This window comes from Otolemur garnettii, unplaced genomic scaffold, assembly GCF_000181295.1.
Source record: "Otolemur garnettii isolate 467f Iridium unplaced genomic scaffold, OtoGar3 scaffold00073, whole genome shotgun sequence".
Classification (NCBI taxonomy): Eukaryota; Metazoa; Chordata; class Mammalia; order Primates; family Galagidae; genus Otolemur; species Otolemur garnettii.
In genome coordinates this window covers 7,876,187-7,895,459 of record NW_003852468.1, presented here as the reverse complement: position 1 = coordinate 7,895,459, position 19,273 = coordinate 7,876,187, and the positions used below count along the sequence as shown (strand labels likewise).

The 19,273-nt window shown below is 38.4% G+C and overlaps 1 protein-coding gene across 2 annotated transcripts in view; it reads left to right on the top strand.

Annotated features, from left to right (window-relative positions):
• Nucleotides 1-19,273, top strand: part of MAGI3 (membrane associated guanylate kinase, WW and PDZ domain containing 3) — a 254,341-nt gene that overhangs the window by 136,788 nt on the left and 98,280 nt on the right. For both annotated transcript variants that reach the window (XM_003793865.3, XM_003793864.3), the window contains exon 2: nt 14,849-14,965. In XM_003793865.3, coding sequence (XP_003793913.1) covers nt 14,849-14,965 — 117 coding nt within the window. The remainder of the gene's footprint in view (nt 1-14,848; nt 14,966-19,273) is intronic.

Here is a 19,273-nt window from a genome sequence, read left to right as displayed (position 1 = left end):
CAAATTGGACTAACAATGGTATCTATTTTTATACATTGGAATTTTTCATAAAATTTCTTTGACAGTATAATTTTGTTCTTAAATTATTTTTTTAAATCACTGCTATAAAGTAAGAAGAAGCATTAGTCGTTCTTTTAAATCTTATAATATGCAATTGTATGATGATAGCTACATAATTATGACCAAAACAATTAGAAATCAGTAATTTAATGAATAAATTGATTTCTTCACTGAATTGGCTAGGTAATTTAATTAAAATAGCTATCACAAATATAGCCTTACTCTTTAAATTATTCATACTTTTGATAAGAAGCATAATATATTTTATTTTTTAGAGTCAAATATGAATTTTTATATCTGAGTGTTTCATTAAATTTTTATGTTATATAAAAACAGCTTCCCAGAAACAGAAGTGAACATTTAACTTTATTTGTATGTCCATAAATTCCCTTTCAAAAGTCAATATTAGGCCAGGCCCGGTGGCTCATGCCTGCAATCCTAGCACTCTGGGAGGCCGGCAGGGGTGGGGTGGAGTCAGGGGTTGCTTGAGCTCAGGATTTGGAAACCAGCCTAACCAAGAGCGAGAGGCCATCTCTAAAAATAGCCAGGCCAGCACCTATATAGTTCCAAACTTGGGAGGCTGAGGCAAGAGGAATGCTTGAGCCCAGAAGTTTGAGGTTGCTGTGAGCTATGACGCCACAGCACTCTACCCAGAGAGACAAAGTGAGACTCTGTCTCAAGTAAAAAAAAAAAAAAAGTCAATATTAATGTATATCTCTGCAGTTACAAAGTATACCTACATGTTTATGTTTGGGCTTTCTCTCTCTCTCTTTTTAAAAAGTAAAAACAGTAACATTTAAAACAAAAATTTAAAGACAAGGCACAATCACTTGTAATCTTATTACTAGTAACTGTCTAATTATTTGCCAGTTTGTCCTAATTTTTGAGGTCTCTTCTAGAATTGTCACATCTGACTCTAAAAATCCAGATCACTGTGGATGATCTTCTCATCAATGGTGGTTTTTACCTGATAGTTCCTCTTTTAAGTATAATAATATTCTTCAAGAGCAGCAAAAGTGGACTTGGCTTTAATTTTTAATTTGAAATTTACCAAAGTGTCACAAGTGAATGGTACTATTTATTGGAGAGTAGACGCATTAGTTCAAGTGTGTGTACTGTAAACCTTTCTCATAATGTCAGTACTAAGGTGATAAAATCATATGACAGTTTATCTTTACAAAGAAGAGTTTACAAAAGAGTCTTCTTTTGTAAACAAAGAGGAGTTGGTATTGGACTTGACTTGAACTTTAAATAGACTTTTCCCAATCTAATTGTGATTGATTCATGTCTCTATAAAATGGGGACTTTTGATATCCTACCATGAAGAATCAGGTGGTCTGTGGCTTGTGCTTGCTCCTCCTTTCTATTGGTTTTGTTACATGTGTCTCATGGTTTGTTTGGGTTTTTTTGCATCACTCTGCTGGTATAACATAATATTTGCCTACAGCAGCTCTAAATTATAAGATTTTCTTTTAACTTCAGCCTTAGAGCTCTGGATTTGTTCCTTCATTGCTCTCTGAAGAAAAGGTAGTTAGATGAAATTTATCTATTTTTTTTAATTTAATACTACACGAACACCACACTCTGAAAGACCTTCTGTTGCCAAGCAAATAGAGATAACGCCTATGTCTTTCCTCACTGATTTCTCAGTTTAATCTCTCTCAATTTGGACTATTTAAGTAATATCTGTTCTTTCTTTTGGGAAGCTGAGAGATTCCTCACCTCACTACCCCTAAAAACTAAAAGAGTTTAAATTTTTGTCCTTAGGACGCCGTTGACTTTTCTCTTTTTCTTGGGATACCCTGAACCTTCCCATTGCCTGTCTCGTCCTTTTCAGTGTCTGCGTTTTCTTCTTCTCTACTCCTGTTTATGGATCGTTAGTTCGTTCTCTTTTCTCCTTCAGGGACACCTGTAATTTGAAGTCTGGATCCCCGCACTCCCCCCACACGTCTGTGAGCGTTCATTCACTCCGCATCTCACCTAATTTCTCATGGCTAGCTTGTTCCTTGAGTCAGCCTCCTAGTTCCCCAATCCAATTTTCTGCTGTGTTGATTCTTCTCCTGTTGCTTCACAACGGTGTTAATTGGTTTGTGCTAAATTTATCCTGTGCTGGTCTTAGTGCCCTCGGACTGTCTCCTTGGCTCCATAGTTCATAGTGTTGCCAAAATGATCCATCTGAAATGCAAATCTGACTGTGTCATTCCCCAGGTACAATTTTTAGTGACCTTACTGCAGAGAGATGTGCTAGTAATATCATGAACCTTGTGTTATCTGAGCATCCTGCCTGTCTTTCAAGTCTTATAGTCCCTTGCCACCGTGCTATGTATCCCCAGGCCCCTCATCATGGCCGTCCCATGTCCAGAATGTCCATCCCTATTCATCCTACTTCAAATCTACATAGCCTGGCTTCCTCCACAGACACGGTTCTTTTCTTCTATCTATCCTCCTGTGTACCTTGTACATGGTTCTTAACTGGCTTTTATAGCTATTTGTTTATACTTATCTATGATACCATAACAACCGGGCAGGTACTACCTTGTGACTTTTATATCCCCAACACCTCACACAGTCCTTAGCACAGATACTTTGTTTTATTACCCTCTGGTCCTTTGGTTTTATTTGCTTTAAGGGAGGGGTGGACCTCTATCACATGATCTATTTTTTTTTCTTTTTTTATGGGAAGTATTTTTACTAGAACCAGGCTATTTTTTTCTGGTTCATATTTTCTTGTGTCTAATTTACTAATCCTTAAGATACAGTGTCACAGTAACATGCCCTGAATCACCATGTAGTATACAATCCCTGAGTCAGGGTTCAGGAACCGGTTCTGTAAGTCATCTGCGAAGGGCCCAGGCACTGTTCATTTCGGTAATCCAATTACAGGCTTAGGTCAGCCAGGACTGGCTTCTCTGGCCTAATTATTGGATCTCAGGCTTGGGATGGTGCTCATCCCAGGCTCTTACAGCTTGTTCCTGCTGACGCAGCTCTGAAATTTGAAATCCAGCCACACTCGGCAGGGTGGTCTTCCCCTTCCGTTTTTGTTGTTTACTTCCAAGGTTATACTGTGTCCTAATTCTTAAACCCTTCAGAAAAGGAGGAAAACCAAGATTTGTAGATTTCTTAAAAATGGTATATTTTGGGGGGTTTACTTTAAAAAATAGTCCCGGTATAGAAAATTATGAACGTGAAGGTAAAAATTCTTCATTATCTTGCCACTCAGAGCTAAGTGCATTTTGGAAGGGTTCTGCATATATTTACATACGTAAGAAATGGGTACCTGTTTCGTAAATGGCACTGCGCATTAAATGCTGTTCTTTAGCTTCCTTTTTTAAAAACTCAGCAATATATTTAGACATAATTATGCCTCGGTAATTGAATGTGTGTTCCATTTTTAGTAGTTGACTCACCAGTTACCTATAGTTGAACATTTAAATTCCTGATAAATAATGCTGTGGTGAGCATTCATCTTTTACTCTTAAAAAAATTTGCACTTGAATAGAGCTTTTTTAAAAAAGGATATTCAAGCATATGTTGATAGATATTGGCATAATGCCTTTCAGAAATGTTGTACCAACTTTTACCCTCATCAATAATGTATGAAATTACTTATTGCCCCACATCTCTTCCAAAGCTAGATTTTTGTCAGTTACTCTCTGGGAGCTAAAGATGCCCAAATTGTAGTTCTGAATTCAGATATCTTACTGGTTTCCACATATTTGTATCCAACAACTTACTTGAAGTTTTTGACATGGTGTCTGTCTCACTAGGACCTCAAAGCAACATGCCCAAACAATAGCCTGATCTCCTGCCTCACTTTCCAAACTGTTCCTTCTCCTTTCTCTTTCTCTTCTTTGAATGGAATTTGAATTTACCTGGTTACTCAAGTTAGAAACAAGTGATTTTTTGTTTTGCTCTCTCTTTCCCTGATTCTTCCCATCAAATATATTTCCAAGGCTTCTGGATTTTACTCACATTGCCTTGTCTATCCAAATATGAGGTGAACTCCTTTCTCACACTAGCCCACAAGTACCAAAAGACATGGTTTTAAGAATATCTTTTGGTTAGACAGTGTGAATCTAGACTTTTAGGGATATGTTCGGATTTCTACGATGAATATTTAATTTATTTATAAATATACTTAAGACAACAGTTTAAAAATACTACTTTTCTACTATCTTATGTAAAATCTTTTGTTAAATTTCAGATTAATAAGTGAGTACATACGATCACGTTCTAGAGTTTGCTTTTTCAGGTTAAAGTCTGGGTTGTAGTTGTACCCTTCACCTGGGAAGTGTACACTATACCCATGTAGTATACCCGCTGGGCGGGAATGTACCCAACTCATGGCCCGCTCCCTTGCTTGAATTTAATTGAGTTTTTCTCTCTGAACATGTAGTTGTTAACTACTAGTTCTAATTAAGTACTGAGTACATGTGATGCTTGTTTTTCCATTCTTGTGATACTTCCATTAGGAGGATGTTCTCCAAATCCATCCAGGTTGTTAAAAAAGATGCGAACTCTCCCACCTTTTATGGCTGAATAGTATCCCATGGTGTACATACGGCCACAGCTTATTAATCCATTCATGTGTTGGAGGGCACCGGGTTGTTTCCGCATCTTTGTAATTGTGAGTTGTGCTGCTATAAACATTGCAGGGCTAATATCCTGATGGTAAAATGACTTTTGGGGGGGGCGGGGTATAGACACCTAGTAATGGGATTGCAGGATCAGACGGAAGGTCTACTTTTAGTTCTTTGAGGAATCTCCATACTTCTTTCCATAGAGGCTGTACCAGTGTGCAGTCCCACCAGCAGTGTGTGAGAGTTCCCTTCTCTCTGCTTCCACACCAGCATCTGGTGATGTGGGCCATTCTCGTGGGGCTAAGATGATACCTCAAAGTGGTTTTGATTTGTATTTCTCTGATGATTAGGGATGGCGAGGATTTTTTCATGTGTTTGTTGGCCTTTCGTCTCTCCTTACGAGAAAAGATTCTGTTCATGTCTCTTGCCCGATTCTTAAGGGGTTGTTTGATCTTATTGATTTGCTTGAGTTCTCTGTAGATATCAGCCCTTTGTCAGATGTGTAGCATGCAGATATTTGGAGCACATTGTCTCCTTGCTCCAGGGTATCCAGTTGGGGACAGAGACAGTCAAACTATCTATCACTCTTTGCTGATAATATGATCTTATACCTAGAGAACTCCAAAGACTAAACCATGAGACTCCTGGAATTGATAAAGAGATACAGCAGTGTCTCAGGTTATAAAATCAACAAACACAAATCAGTAGCCTTCATATATGCCAACAATAGTCAAGGTGGGAATCAAATCAAAGAAAGACGCAATACACTTCATAATAGCATCAAAGACAGTGAAATACCTGGAATATACAGGGTGGACATAAAGTTCGTATGCGGTTCACTAAGTTAAACTTTTTTAAATTGCATAAGAACTTTATGTCCACCTTGTACTTAACAAAAGATGTGAGGGACCTCTACAGAAAGAACTATGAAACCCTGAGAAAAGAAATTGCAGAGGGTATTAACAGATGGAAGAGCATATCATGTTCATGGCTTGGAAGAATCAGCATTGTTAAACTATGCCACCCAAAGCAATCTACAGACTTAATGCAATACCCATTAAAATACCAATGTTATACTTTGAAGATCTTGAAAAAATAGTTCTACATTTTCAGTGGAACCATGAAAAAACTTCAATAGCCAGTGCAATTCTGTGGAATAAGAAGAAATCTGGAGGCATCACTTACTTCAGGCTATCCTACAAGTCTGTAGTGATCAAAGCAGCATGGTATTGGTGTTAAAATAGAGAGACAGATCTAAGGAACAGTCTCTCGAGATGAAAGCAACCTCTTCTTGGTTGGAAATGAGAAAACCCATCAATGCTAACAAAGTTACCTTTCTAACATGTCAGTCTGGTCTTGTTGCTTCTTTGCTTAAAGCTGGTCTCTGCTGTTTCCTGACCGCCTTTCTGGTTTGCCTCTGTTACCACTTGGTTTTTGGCATTAGCACATAAACTCTCTAGCTTGATATAGGTGGCAGATAACTTCTGTTTATTGGTTGATTTGTTGATTGATTTTTATTTTCGGGGGGTAGAGACAGGGTCTTGCTGTATTGCTCAGGCAGGTCTCTTGGCCTCCAATGGTCCTCATGCCTCAGCCTCCCAAAGTGCTCAGATTACAGCCACATTGGCCGGCCTCTTGCTATTCAGATGTTTGAGGAGGTAGCACGTAGGGTGTAGGGTATAGTCAATAGCAGCTCCATTATGGGAGCTTTCAATTTCTTTCTTTAAATGTTTTTTGGTCTCTTGCTCCTAGGTTTTGAGAGTTTTTTCCTTCCGTTGTTTGAAGTGGGGGTGCTGGTTTCATTTGGTTCCTTCTTCATCAGAGTGAGCTAATGGGGAATTAGCAGATTCCCCCTATAGCAGCTTATACACCTTTTGTTTTGTAGATCAATGTGTGTGTTCCACTAGCAAAGTCACCGTGGTCTGCAGCTTTGGAGTAGGTTTCCCACTAACATCACACCTCCCAGCTAAGAACCTCGGACAGAGAAAAAAGGCCAATGAACTTGGCCCATGAGTTCCACCTCAGTCCTGCCCTGCCTTCTCGTAGTTCATGGATAGCCAAGGGTATCAGCAGAGCCTTCTGAATGTTACCCCCTCAGAGTCTGCAAAATGTGCTATCTTGTGACACTGAGTTATTTGTCAGCTTCAGGTATTCTCTCACGTGACCCCAAATTGTTTTGTAATTTATATTTTTACTTATTTTTATTTTTTTTTATTTTTGAGACAGAGCCTCAAGCTGTCTCCCTGGGTAGAGTGCTATGGCATCAAAGCTCACAGCAACCTCCAACTACTGGGCTCAAGTGAGTCTCCTGCCTCAGCCTCCCAAGTAGCTGGGACCAGAGGCACCCGCCACAACGCTGGCTGTTTTTTTTGTTGTTGTTGTTGTTGCAGCCATCATTGTTGTTTGGTGGGCCGGGGTGGATTCGAACCCGCCACCTTAGGTGTATGTGGCTGGTGCCTTAGCCACTTGAGCCACAGGCGCCGAGCCTGTTTTGTAATTTTTAGATTTGATAACGTTTTAAGGCATTTTGTCCATCTATTTTTGAGCATTTCTCCTCAGTTCTGTGTGGGAGAGAAGGCTTTTTGTAAAAGTGACTGGCATGGCCATGTTACCTAGAAGATACTCTTACAGTTCTGTACCTGACATTTTTCATAACCATATTTTGTAAGGATAACTGAAAAATTCTTACACATGTGTTATTGATTATATAGAGAGATCAGAAGTGGACATGAGAAATACTGATAATATTTTGTTTGTTGAACGAATATTGTCTCTTCTCCAGAGTGAGATAACTGTTGATGTGTAATAGAGTTTTTAGGACCTTTAACTTTAGAAAATGTCTGAGGATTGGTATGTAGTATATCTTTTTAAATGCTATCAGAGGAAAGGAAACTATTCATTGTTCCCTGTAGTGCTTAATTATTTCAGCCTACTGCCTGAACCTAGCGGTTGAGATTGTTTGCATAAGGAAGAGTCTGAAAATACAGGATGATTTCTCTAGGGCTCATCTTTCTAAGGTCGGCATTCCCTTTAGTCCGTTTCTTTATCAGCTGTTGTCGTCAAGTAGCAGTAACGCCTCTTCTACCTCAAGTCTTGGACGGTCTATTGAAGCTCATAACTTTGATTTGCAAAGATTACTGAACCCAGTAATTCTGTTTTCAGTGAAAATGACAGCACACAATAGATGGCTTTGTACCCACTTGTCATAGGATGAGGCCTTAAGACTGTGACTCAGTTATTGGTGGCCAGCCAGGCATTGGTCATCAGGCTGAATTATGACAGGTTTGCTAAGGATTCAGGACGGGAGTATCCCAAAGAAAAAATTATAGATAGCTCAGGATAGCACTTTAAAAATACTGATTTTCAAAGAAATACGAAAACTAGGGAAAGGGAAGGGGCCAGTTTTTCTTACTTTTTGAATTTTTTTCCTACTCTTGTCTGTTAGGAAGTTCCATCCTATTTTGCTCTTTCTTTTTAAGGAGAAATTATGGTGATTTGGGAATGATGATTTGCATCTTGTTTTTCAAATGTAGATTTTAGTTCCTTAGCTTATCATTGAGAGTTTCAGTTAAAAGAGAAATGGTCGTCATGTGCCTACGTATAGTGAAGATAATGCTGACCTCATACCAATGACTAAAGAAAACTCTGCACCTGTAGTCTCAGCTTTCGCGGAGAACTCGCAAGTTTTTTGTCATCATGGTTTTCTATGGGGATGTCAGGCTTCCTTTTCCGCTAATGAGCTTTGAATTGTACAGGTTTTGAAAATACGGTTTCTAGTTCCTGAAGAATTTTATTGTAGAAAATTTGCAAATACAAATTCTATGAAGAAAAAAGTTTGTAAAGAAAAAATTAAAAAAAAAAATTTGTAATCACAAGGCAATTACACCTGGTGAGATATACCTTAAGTCTTGCTAATTGTTTAAATAGGAGTTTGTTCAGCTGGGCGCAGTGGCCCACACCTGTAATCCCAGCACTCTGGGAGGCCAAGGCAGCTGGATTGCCTGAGCTCACAGGTTCAAGACCAGCCTGAGGAAGAGCTGGACCTCGTCTCTAAATATAGCTGGGCCTTGTGGCAGGTGCCTGCAGTCCCGGCTGATCAGAAGGCTAAGGCAAGAGTTTGAGGTTGCTATGAGTGATGACGCCACAGCAGTCTACCAAGGGTGACAAAGTGAGACTCTGTCTCAAAAAAATAAAATAAAATAAAAATAAAGTAAATAGGAGTTTGTTTTATATACATTCCTTACACTTTTTATTTATATAACCTCATATATTTTATTTCAGATTCACACAGAATATTTTGTTTTGGAACTTTTTTTCATTTATTATGGAAAAAATAAATGTTACATAATAAAACATGACTTCTTTGGGTTTTTTGGAAACAGAGTCTCTCTCTGTGCCCAGCCTGCAGTGCAGTGGCATCATCATAGCTTACTACAACCTCAAACTCCTGGGTCTGAGCAGACCTTCTGCCTCAGCCTCTGAAGTAGCTCGGACTACAGGTGCTTACTACTGGCTAATTTTTCTATTCTTAGTAGAGATGGCGTCTCACTCTTGCAGAGCTGGTCTTGAACTCCTGAGCTTAGATGATCCTCCCACCTTGGCCTCTCAGAGTGCTAGGATTACAGGTGTGAGCAACTACATCCAGTCCCCCCAAATTGACTAGTTTAAAAAACTGAAATGGCCCAGAACAGTCCAGAGTATTTAATGCTTGGACTGGACAAGAATTTAATTACATAAATGATTTTACAAATTCATCATGTTCCTACTTGCCTGCAATGAGAGTGGCGTATTCGGGAGATATGTAGGTGTGGGCTAAGTTTACAATAAATAAAGAACAGAATTTGAGGGATTGACATACAAAGTATAATGAAACCTGCTTTTAAAGATTTAGAAAGCCTGCTGCTTTAATGAACAATTGAAGAATTTAGTGAAGACAGCCTTTTGACAGAGTCAAAATAAAATCATTTTCACTGTTTAAGAAACACGGTTTAAGGCAAAGTTGTAGATAGACTATTAAAGAGCACTGGATTGGTTAAATGCGTGCTCCCTTCTACAGTTTTGTGTATTCAGGGATGGAAAGGGTCAAACGAACAATTAAAAATACAGAGCGAAGCTGATTCACTCGTTCTGTGTGCTAGAGACTAGAACTAAATCTGCAAAAACAAAGCATGGCCTTGGCCCTCGGCTGGCAGATTGTTTGTGTTTAACAATGTAGAAGGCATTTTAAAATAATTTTTCTGCCACAGAATATGTTCTCTTATGAAATGTACAGGTATTGATTATCTAGAAAAGGCTTATAAATACCACTTAGTTTCACAAACCAGTGGACAGTTCAATTTATTTTGTGTGAAGACCCTCTGCCTTGAGCCAAGGAGCAGATCTGGCTTTAAGGTAAATCTTACCACGTCCATGAAGGCCGCCCTTACTGCGGTATCTCTCATGAAGTGGAGGAGCCAATAAGATGAACTGCTCTTCAGAGTCTCACTCCAATGGGAAAGGTCTGGTTAGTGATATTAGTTGTGTTGCGCTAGTTATATTGAACATTTTTTGGGGGGGAGGGAGTTACCAACTTGTCTTATAGACCTCATAGTAAGGAAGAGAACTTGGACCCATCTTTTACCTTTAAGTCAAGCAGGGTTTTGAAAGTTTATAGTATCTATAGGTGTGGTTCCAAGGCAAGAGATTTCTAAAAGAATAATTATGTGAAGAAATTCTTCTGGGAGTATAGAATGCTCTGAGCAGCTCAGGTTTCTCCAAGGATGAATATGATTAATAGATGAAAGGAGCACACAGTCATCACACAGTTATACAGTCCTACGTAGACGTTAAGAAATAAACATTTTAGAATTTTCTTTTCAAAGGCCAAAACTCAGAAGGAGCCAAAATGCTTAAGAAAGCACAAAGAGCTTTGAAGGTTATTTTTGGAGCAAAAGCAGTAAGAGGGAAGAAGTAGGCTCACTGTCTGAAAAAGACATTCTTTCTTTTTTAGATTTCAGATTAATCTGAGGGTACGTGTGATGAGATCACATTGTTTGTGTTGGTAAGGTCAAGTCCAGGTTGGAGTTGTGTCCTTCACCCGGGAAGTGTGCCGTAAACCCATGCGTTGCACTGGTTGGTGGGAACTCACCCAACTCCCTCCCCACTTTCTGAATTTGTGCTTTTCTCTCATGTGGGCCTGTAGTTGTTAATCTACTAGTTTCGACTTCATATTGAGTACATGTGATGCTTGTTTTCTATTCTTGTGATACTTCCCTTAGGAGAATGTTTTCCAAGCTAATATAAAAGATACAAAATCTCCATCTTTTTATGGCTGAATAGTATTCCATGGTACACATATGCCACAGCTTGTTAATCCATTCATGTATCAAAGGGTACTTGGGTTGTCTCCACATCTTTGCAGTTGTGAACTGAGCTGCTGTAAACATTCGAGTGCAGACGTCCTCATGGTAAAATGACTTTTTTTTCTTCTGAGTGGATACCTAGTAATGGGATTGAAAGATCCAATGGAAGGTCTACTTTTAGTTCTTTGAGGAATCTCCATACAGTTTCCGTGGAGGCTGTACTGGTGTGCAGTACCCTCGCCAGAACTGCTGTGTGGGAACTTTGTGATGGGGGCTGTTCTCGTGGAGCTGAGATAATACCTCAGAGTAGTTTTGACTTGACATATCTCCATGATTAGGGATGATGAGCATTATTCCATGTGTTGGCCATTCATCTGTCCTTTTGAGAAAAGATTCTGTTCATGTCCCTTGCCCAGTTTTTAATGAGGTTGTTCGATCTTTTGTTGTTGATTTGCTTGAGTTCTTTGTGGATTCTGGATATTAGCCCTTTGTCAGATTTGTAACATGCAAATTTCTTCTCCCTTTCTGAAGGTTATTTCTTTGCTCTGTTGTGTCCTTAGCTGTGCAGAAATTTTTAAACTTGATCAGGTCCCATTTATTTTATTTTTATTGTTTCTGAGATTGCCCGTAGTGTCTTCTTCATGAATTCTTTTCCTAGGTGTTAAGATTCAGAGTTTTTCTGATACTTTAGAGTATTTATAATTTCATGTCTTGTATTTAAATCTTTTACCTATCATGAGTTAATTTTTGTAAGTAGTGAGAGGGGCAGGTGGTATTTGGAGCAAGGGTAATAAAAGGGAGGAAGTAGACTCACTGTCTGAAAAAGAAATTTGTAATGTTAGCTCTTTACAGGCAGAGATCAGACCTATACTAATCTTACTTTGCTTCTATAATTTTAAATAGAAGAATTACTTTTCCAACAGTAAAAGGTAGAACAATCTGAAACGGGAGAAATTAAGCCAAAACAGAGAAAATAGTAAAAGTATCATTCACTTTAAATGAATTTTACGTTTAAAAGACTCGAATGAATTAACAACCATGAGTTGAAGGGGCTTGGCTATAATCTCAGAGTTATTGTCCGTATTTTTACAAAACCACTAAGAATATGGGAAGTACCAGGGGATCAGAGAGAGACCTATGTCCCAATTTCCAAAAAAGATTAAAGTACATTGTGAAACTTTAAGTCCAGTTTCCTAACTTAAACTGTGGCAAAATTTGAAGTGATTGTAAAATATAAAATATTGTGAGCATGGAGAGGAAAATGGGACAATCATCATGAATCAATGTGACTTTCTAAGAACAAGACTTGCCAAACTGATCTAATTTTGTCCCCTAGTTTTATAGTTACTACTAGATAAATAGCAAAGGCATGTTGTGTCTTGATTTTAGCCAAGTAGATGACAAAGTTTCCTGGACTATCCTCTTGGAAAAGATAATGAACTGTTGGTAATTAGATTGGTTTACAGCCACTTACACGGCCATTCCCATATCATCATGGCACAGGGGTTATAAAATAATAGCCGGTTATTCTGTACACTGATTCCCCAAAGAGAATTGGTGGTGAATATTAATTTGCATATATTCAGAAAATATGGATTTGTGGTTATGAGTACTTTTGACTCAGGATTTATATGTTGAAACTTGAGTGCCTATATTTATTTATATTATTGAGGTTGTAGACTTTTCCCCGCTCAAGCTATATTTGTAAGATATATAAATGGTTTTTAAGTTTCATAAATCATGTTGACTTATAAACAAATCACTTAGAAGCTAAGGAATAATCTTAGTTCTTAGTGCAAAGGCTAGCTAGATAAGAATGCCAACATTTTGAAGAATCTTTTATTCTTGGTAATAAATCTTTTATTCTTGGTTTGGTAGCAAGTTCAATAACCCTCAAATCTTGAAATGTCAAGTCTCTATGTACTATCCCTAAACAAAAGGCAGGGGTCATATACAACTTGATAATGTATATATTTAACAGTGTCTTTTTGAGTTAAAAGTTAATGTATATATTTAACGCTATCTTTTTGACCTTCCAGTAATCCCACAGTCAGTTCCTATTCAGGATATTTATAGTATTTTTTAAAATTCAAATTCCCTTCAATCATATCAAAGAGAGACCATAATATTCTTTCACCTCTAGAAAAGTTCTTTTGGTTTCTTGAGACAGGGAAGTTGATGATGACTCCAGGCTAGAGTGCCATGGTGTCCGCTTAGCTCACAGCAATCTCAGACTCCTAGGTTTAAGCGATCTCCTTCCTCAGCCTCCAGAGTAGCTGAGATTGCAGGCATGAGCCATGCCTAGCTATTTTTTTCTATTTACATTAGAGGCTTTTGCTCAGGTCAGTCTTAAACTCCTGAGCCCAAGAGATCCTCCCACCTCAGCCTTCCAGCATGCTAAGATTATAGGCAGAGGCCACTGCACTTGGCTAAGAAGGATTTGGGGGTTTGTGTTTACTAGTTTATAGTCTGAATGTAATCTCTAAACTTTAGAAACTCTTGGATTTTCTGCTTATATTAACATCTTCTCACATAGGTTGTGGTTACCGGCACATGTAAGAAAAGAGCAAAAGAGGGGAAAATAAATACAATATTGTAGAATAATAGAATGAACTGGTTTGTAGTATTTACTTTATCTAAGCTTGTGGTAAGCACGTTGCTCCAAATACCACGAAGAGTGTACTTTAATTAACTAGTCATGATTAACTAATCATTTCTTATTCAATAATATACTCTGTCCTCGCATTGGCCTGTTCCAATTGTCTGAAGTCTCGTTTAATGAACAATGCTTGGACTGCTTTGATTTTCATTGTAAGTTCAACCCTTACCACAGATTGCCTGCTGTCACATTTCTGTAAGCCCCTGTTTTCTGCTGTTTCTTTGAGAGCCCTACTAGTCCTGTTTATCTCCCGTTTTCTTCACAAATAATAGAAAAGCTCATTCTCTTATTTATTTCCATTTGTCTAGGAGTAAAACAAGTAGACAGAAAATGCCTGGTTGGTTTAGTGAAAGGCAGAAGACGCTGAGGCAGGGTCCAGTTTGGCATTTTCCAAGATGAGGAGGATGCCAGGCAGAGGGGGAGCATGGGATGAGGGGGGAGGAGTGAGCAAGTGGGGATCAGAGATGGCCAGAGCATGGAGGGCCTTCTGGGCCTTGTACGGGAGTTTAGATTTTGTTCCAATTGCATGAGGAAGTCACTGGGGGCTCTAAACAGAGTAGTGATCATTAGATTGATATTTTAAGTCTTATCCAGGCTGCTGTGAGTGGTGGGAACAGGAAGGATGCAAGAACGGGTGCTGATTAGAAGGGTATTACAGAATTCCGGTGGCAGTGGAAATGGAGGGTTTTAAAGGTAGATGGGTGGGTCTAGGGTATAGAAGTGAAAAGGAGAAATCAGTGATGACTTCTAGGTTTGGGAATTGTTCTAGGGGATGATGGTGCTTTCTAAAGACACGGAAAACATTGGGAAAGGGTGGAATTAAGTGCTCTATCTGAAATATGAGTTTGATGAGCTTAGAGGTTGGTGGAGATAGGTGAGAGATGGAGAGTTGATTTTAATCTCAAAGATATCATTGCATAGGTGATATTGAAAGCTATGGGGCTAAATGAAATTACCTGGAATATCTGTCACTTCCTCGGATCTTTATCTTCTCCCTCTCCTGCCGTGTAAAATGATACCCATATTGCAGGTTTATATTTTAATCATAATATTACTAATAATTTGATGTTACTTATCTTCTTTTTAGTAAAATAGTCTGATTGTTTTTCTGTTTATAGTTAAATGCCTTAAAGATACTCAGTCACTAGTTTCTATGTTTAACTGGGCATCTAACAATTATGTTTTGTTCTCTGTGGTTTTCTTTGTAGGTAAAGTCATTAATAAAGATCTGCGGCATTACCTGAGTCTTCAGTTTCAGAAAGGATCAATTGACCACAAACTGCAGCAAGTGATCAGAGATAATCTGTACCTGAGAACCATCCCGTGTAAGTATGTGGTGGAATACAAGGCACGAGGCAGAAATGTCCTTACTTAGCTACGTAAACATCTAGAAGTAGCTCATTAGAGTATCACACGAAATTCTGAAGACTAAGTTGGGGACAAGAAGAAAACAAAACTTGGGTACGAAGGATTTTCAAAGGACCTCAGAGATTTTGTTTTTAAGAGTAGAAAAACTCGAAGATTCTATATTGTGACTTTTAAGAAAATGACTGAAACTTTAGAATATATGTTTTTCTTATGGTTAACTAGATTTTATTCCTACAAGTCAATTACTAAAGCCTAAGCAATAAATAGACTTTTTAGCTCACAGTGCCTTCGGAGACCAAGAACTAGTATTTCATTAGATTATTACTGGTCTTAAAATCTCCTTCCCCAACAAATAAAAAAGGAAGCAGAAGAAGAAGCCTGCTCTGCCTTCTTTGTTATAATCCATTTTGAACTTTTTTCTAGATGTTGGTGGATGTAGTCCAATCTCAGTAGTTTTCAGAAGACCTACTTATCATAGTAATGGTATTTTGTTTAAAAACACATAACAAGAATCATACATGCTTAAGTTTGGGCTTTAGTTAGTACAGGTCTATTTCCTGAGGGAGAATAAAAGGCAATAAAAAATAAAGGGCGTGTAAAGACATTCTGCTTTGTTTCCTTTTCAATATACATGTATTTCTAACTACTTTGGCTACTGGCTCTCATAATGGTTTTTGAATTCTAGATTTCTTTTTCCCGTTTAATTGTATGCCATGTCTAGTCTGTCACCCGGCCTTCCTAATTATGTTTTAAAATATCTGTCCCTCTGAAAGAAAGAAACCCTCACTCTTTCTTGCTTGGACTATATTTTTGTCCTTTCTTTTCTAAATGACAAATAGCATTGTACAGTTGCAAAGAGCTAGGCAAAACTGAACTCAGAATCTTGATCTTACTAGCTGCTTTACTTGGCCGAGTTACTTAATGTTCCTGAGCCTCAGAACCTGCACATCTGCAGAATAACGTGAGAACGTGCGTGTAAACCCCTTGACCTACAGTCCGTGGTCCGCAGCATCTGCCCCTCCCTGTTCTGATCGCATCCCCTGCCTCTCCATCTTTAAAGCGTTCCTCTCCCTGACTATAGGATACACTTGAAACTCCTTAGCATCATACAAAATATTTTTCATTTTTAAATCTGACTACTTAGCTATGATTTCCTCCCATTACTCTACATTGTCAGATTTCAGGATCGCAACTCCTGCCTTATTTTTAATTGGCATTTACCTGATACATCTTTGTCCATCTTTTTGTTTTTAAAATTCCTGAATCTCTTTATTTGACACATAGTTCTGGACTTTACTCAAGAGTGAAGGTTTGTCTTTATGATCGGCACCTTTAGCTTCAGTCCTGTCATGTTTTTCTGGTTTACCCTCTATGTCTTTTATATAAGGAGCTTTTCACTATGTGGTCTATTTTATTTGATCTCTATTTTTAGGAGGGTTTGTATCTTATTCTAATGGTTACCTTAATACCTTTTATATACTCTTTGTTCTTCCTTCTCCCCTTTTTTGCTTTTGTCCCTCTGTGAATAATATTAAAATCATCTAAAAAAAACTGTCTAGTCGTCTCTTTTTTCCTCCTTCCCTCCCTCCTTTCCATCATCTGACTTGAAGTAGTATCCCTTTACTCCCCTCAAATGCAAGGTAATCAGGAAGCTTATGTTACGTTGTGTATTCTTTCCTTGTTCTTACCCTGATTTTTTGGTTTTGGTGTTTTGTTTTTTAAATAATTGAGCTATATCTGCATTGGCAAAGCAGCCAGCCATTATGTTACTGTGCTCTCCCCTCTCTAAATCATCATTTATTCTGTGGATAAATACATATTTAATCCAACCTCCCATTCTTATGTTGTTATTTTTCAATATCTGTGATTGTCTAAAGTTTTTTCTCTACTAAATTTCCCAGGAAAGACTCACAGGATCATCTTAGCAGTTTATGACCTTTATACTTGAATATTTTGTTTAGATGAATATGAAATTTTTCGCTCAGATTTTCCTTGACTATATTAAATATATAAATCAATTATCCAATTGTTTTCTGGCACAAAACATTACTCTTTAAAAGTTGGATAACAATCTTATTTTCATTTCTTTGTAAGTAACTTGCTATGTGACTGCCTGGGGGTGTCTCAATATAACATTTTTAGTTTCATAGCTCTAGAGCTTTCTCTTCCCTTTAAAACAAGGTAATAAAAGTCTGTACTTGTACTTTCTAAGATCTGCCTTCTTTGCTGCCCTCTGCCACTTTTCACTAGAATTTTTTTTTTAAATTTACTTTTGTTGGCCCAGTTTTGCAGTCTCCTCAGTGTGAGGTTCTGTCCTAGAAAGGAGCTATAATTTATTTAGTTTCAGTTCATAGGGCCCAAGCAGCTTCAGCCTTTTCAGATCTTAACAGGACCTCTCAACCTATCCACAGACTGAAGTGTCCAAAAGCCCCTCTAGGAACCTAGAAACGGTGACACCACAGTAGCAGGTGGCATGTGGAGTACTTCAGTTACATCTGGTCTCTAAATGTCATTCTTTACTAAAAGATTCCTGGTCTCTTTGGAGAAAATACTGATCTAGGGTTGGGGCAAAGAAAGTACAAGATGAGCTTGGATCCAATTGTACCAGGAAGGATATAAATGTTTAAAAAAAAAATGGTAGGGACAGAAGGACACAGACGCTTAAAGGATGACAAATCTGACACAATGTGAGTAACAAAATGAAGGGAGGGAGAGAAACTTCTGTTGTCACCTGTTGGACTGTAGGTAAAACAGAACTATGGTCGCTGAGAAAAGAGAAAAGGAGACGAGATAAAGGAAACGGATGATTTCCTCAACTTTCCACAGAGACACTTTCCGGACCATGGCACGGGAAGTGAATCCTGAGTTGGGGGACAGATATCTGAGTTCAAGAAGCCTGAGCTATCTTGAATGAAGTACAGAATGCCAGGGAGGAGAGAGCTATGAAGAAAAAAAGCTCAAATAACCAGTAAGGTCACACCATTGAGTCTCCTGCTAAGGACTAAGCTAAGAATGTGTAGGACCACAATCCACAAAGCCAAATAAAGAGCTCTCTGGGTCTGGGTACAGTGGCTCACGTCTGTAATCCCAGCATTTTGGGAACTAGAGGCAGGAGGATCTCTTGAGGCTGGGAGTTTAAGACCAGCCAGGACAACATAATGAGACCTTATCTTTACCAAAAAAAAAAAAAAAAAAACGAGAGAGAAATTAGCCAGGCATGGTGTGTGTGCTATAGTCTTAGCTACTTGGGAGGCTTAGGTGGGAGCATCCCTTGAGCCCAGAAGGTAAGGCTGCAGCGAGCTATTATTGCACCACTGCACTCCAGCATGGGGTACCAAACCAGACCCGTTTCAGAAGAAAAAAAAAAAAAAACTCTCTGGGAGTTTACACAGGACCAGGGGACCTTTGAGTTCTAACCAGCCTCAGGGGAGAAATCTCGTAAGAGTCCTGCCTTCTTAGTAGGGCTAAAATAGCTCCTCTAGACCTGCTTTAACAAAACTTAATTTAGCAATCCCCAAAAGGATCAGCAGATATGCATGGAACCTGAGTGGTAGCAAAGAAAGACTCTTTAAAGGAAAACAGTAAAATGGAGACATTGAATAATATAGTATCACAATGTCCAGCATGTAAAAAAATTACTAGACATGCAAAAAAAAAAAAGCAGGAAAATGTGACAATCAAAGAAAAGTCAGCTGATGAAAAAAAGAAATAAAAATGACACAGATAAAAATGGCATTTTATCTGGAATTTTAAAGTTACCAGGAATTTTAGAGTTATTACAAATAAACTTCAAGATTTAAAGAACAGTGTCAACATAATGAAGAGAAAATGAAATATATAAAAAAAAGAACTAGATGTAACTTTAAAAATTCCCTGGATGGGCTTCACAGCAGATCAGAAACTGCAGAAGAAAAGATCCGTGAACCTGAACACATAGCAATATAAACTAATCAGACTGAACACAGAGAAGAAAAAGACTGAAAAGGAAAAAAAATTGTGAACAGAGAGTTAGTTTGAAAGAGAGCTTTCTGCTTCTGCCATAAAGTACCAGTGCCGTAACTGGATTTACTGAGAAACTGGAAAGATGTATGTCACATCATTTTTGTAACGCTTGAGTCCTGGCTGTGTTGTGCTTGTCACCCAGACAGTGTTCACGGTGCCTGTTAGGTTGGCTCCTTGCCCTGTTTCCCCCAGCTGCTTTCCGCTGAGGTTTGCTTCCCTCTGTCTCTGTGCGCTTGTGTGCTCATCAGTTAGTGCCAATTTAA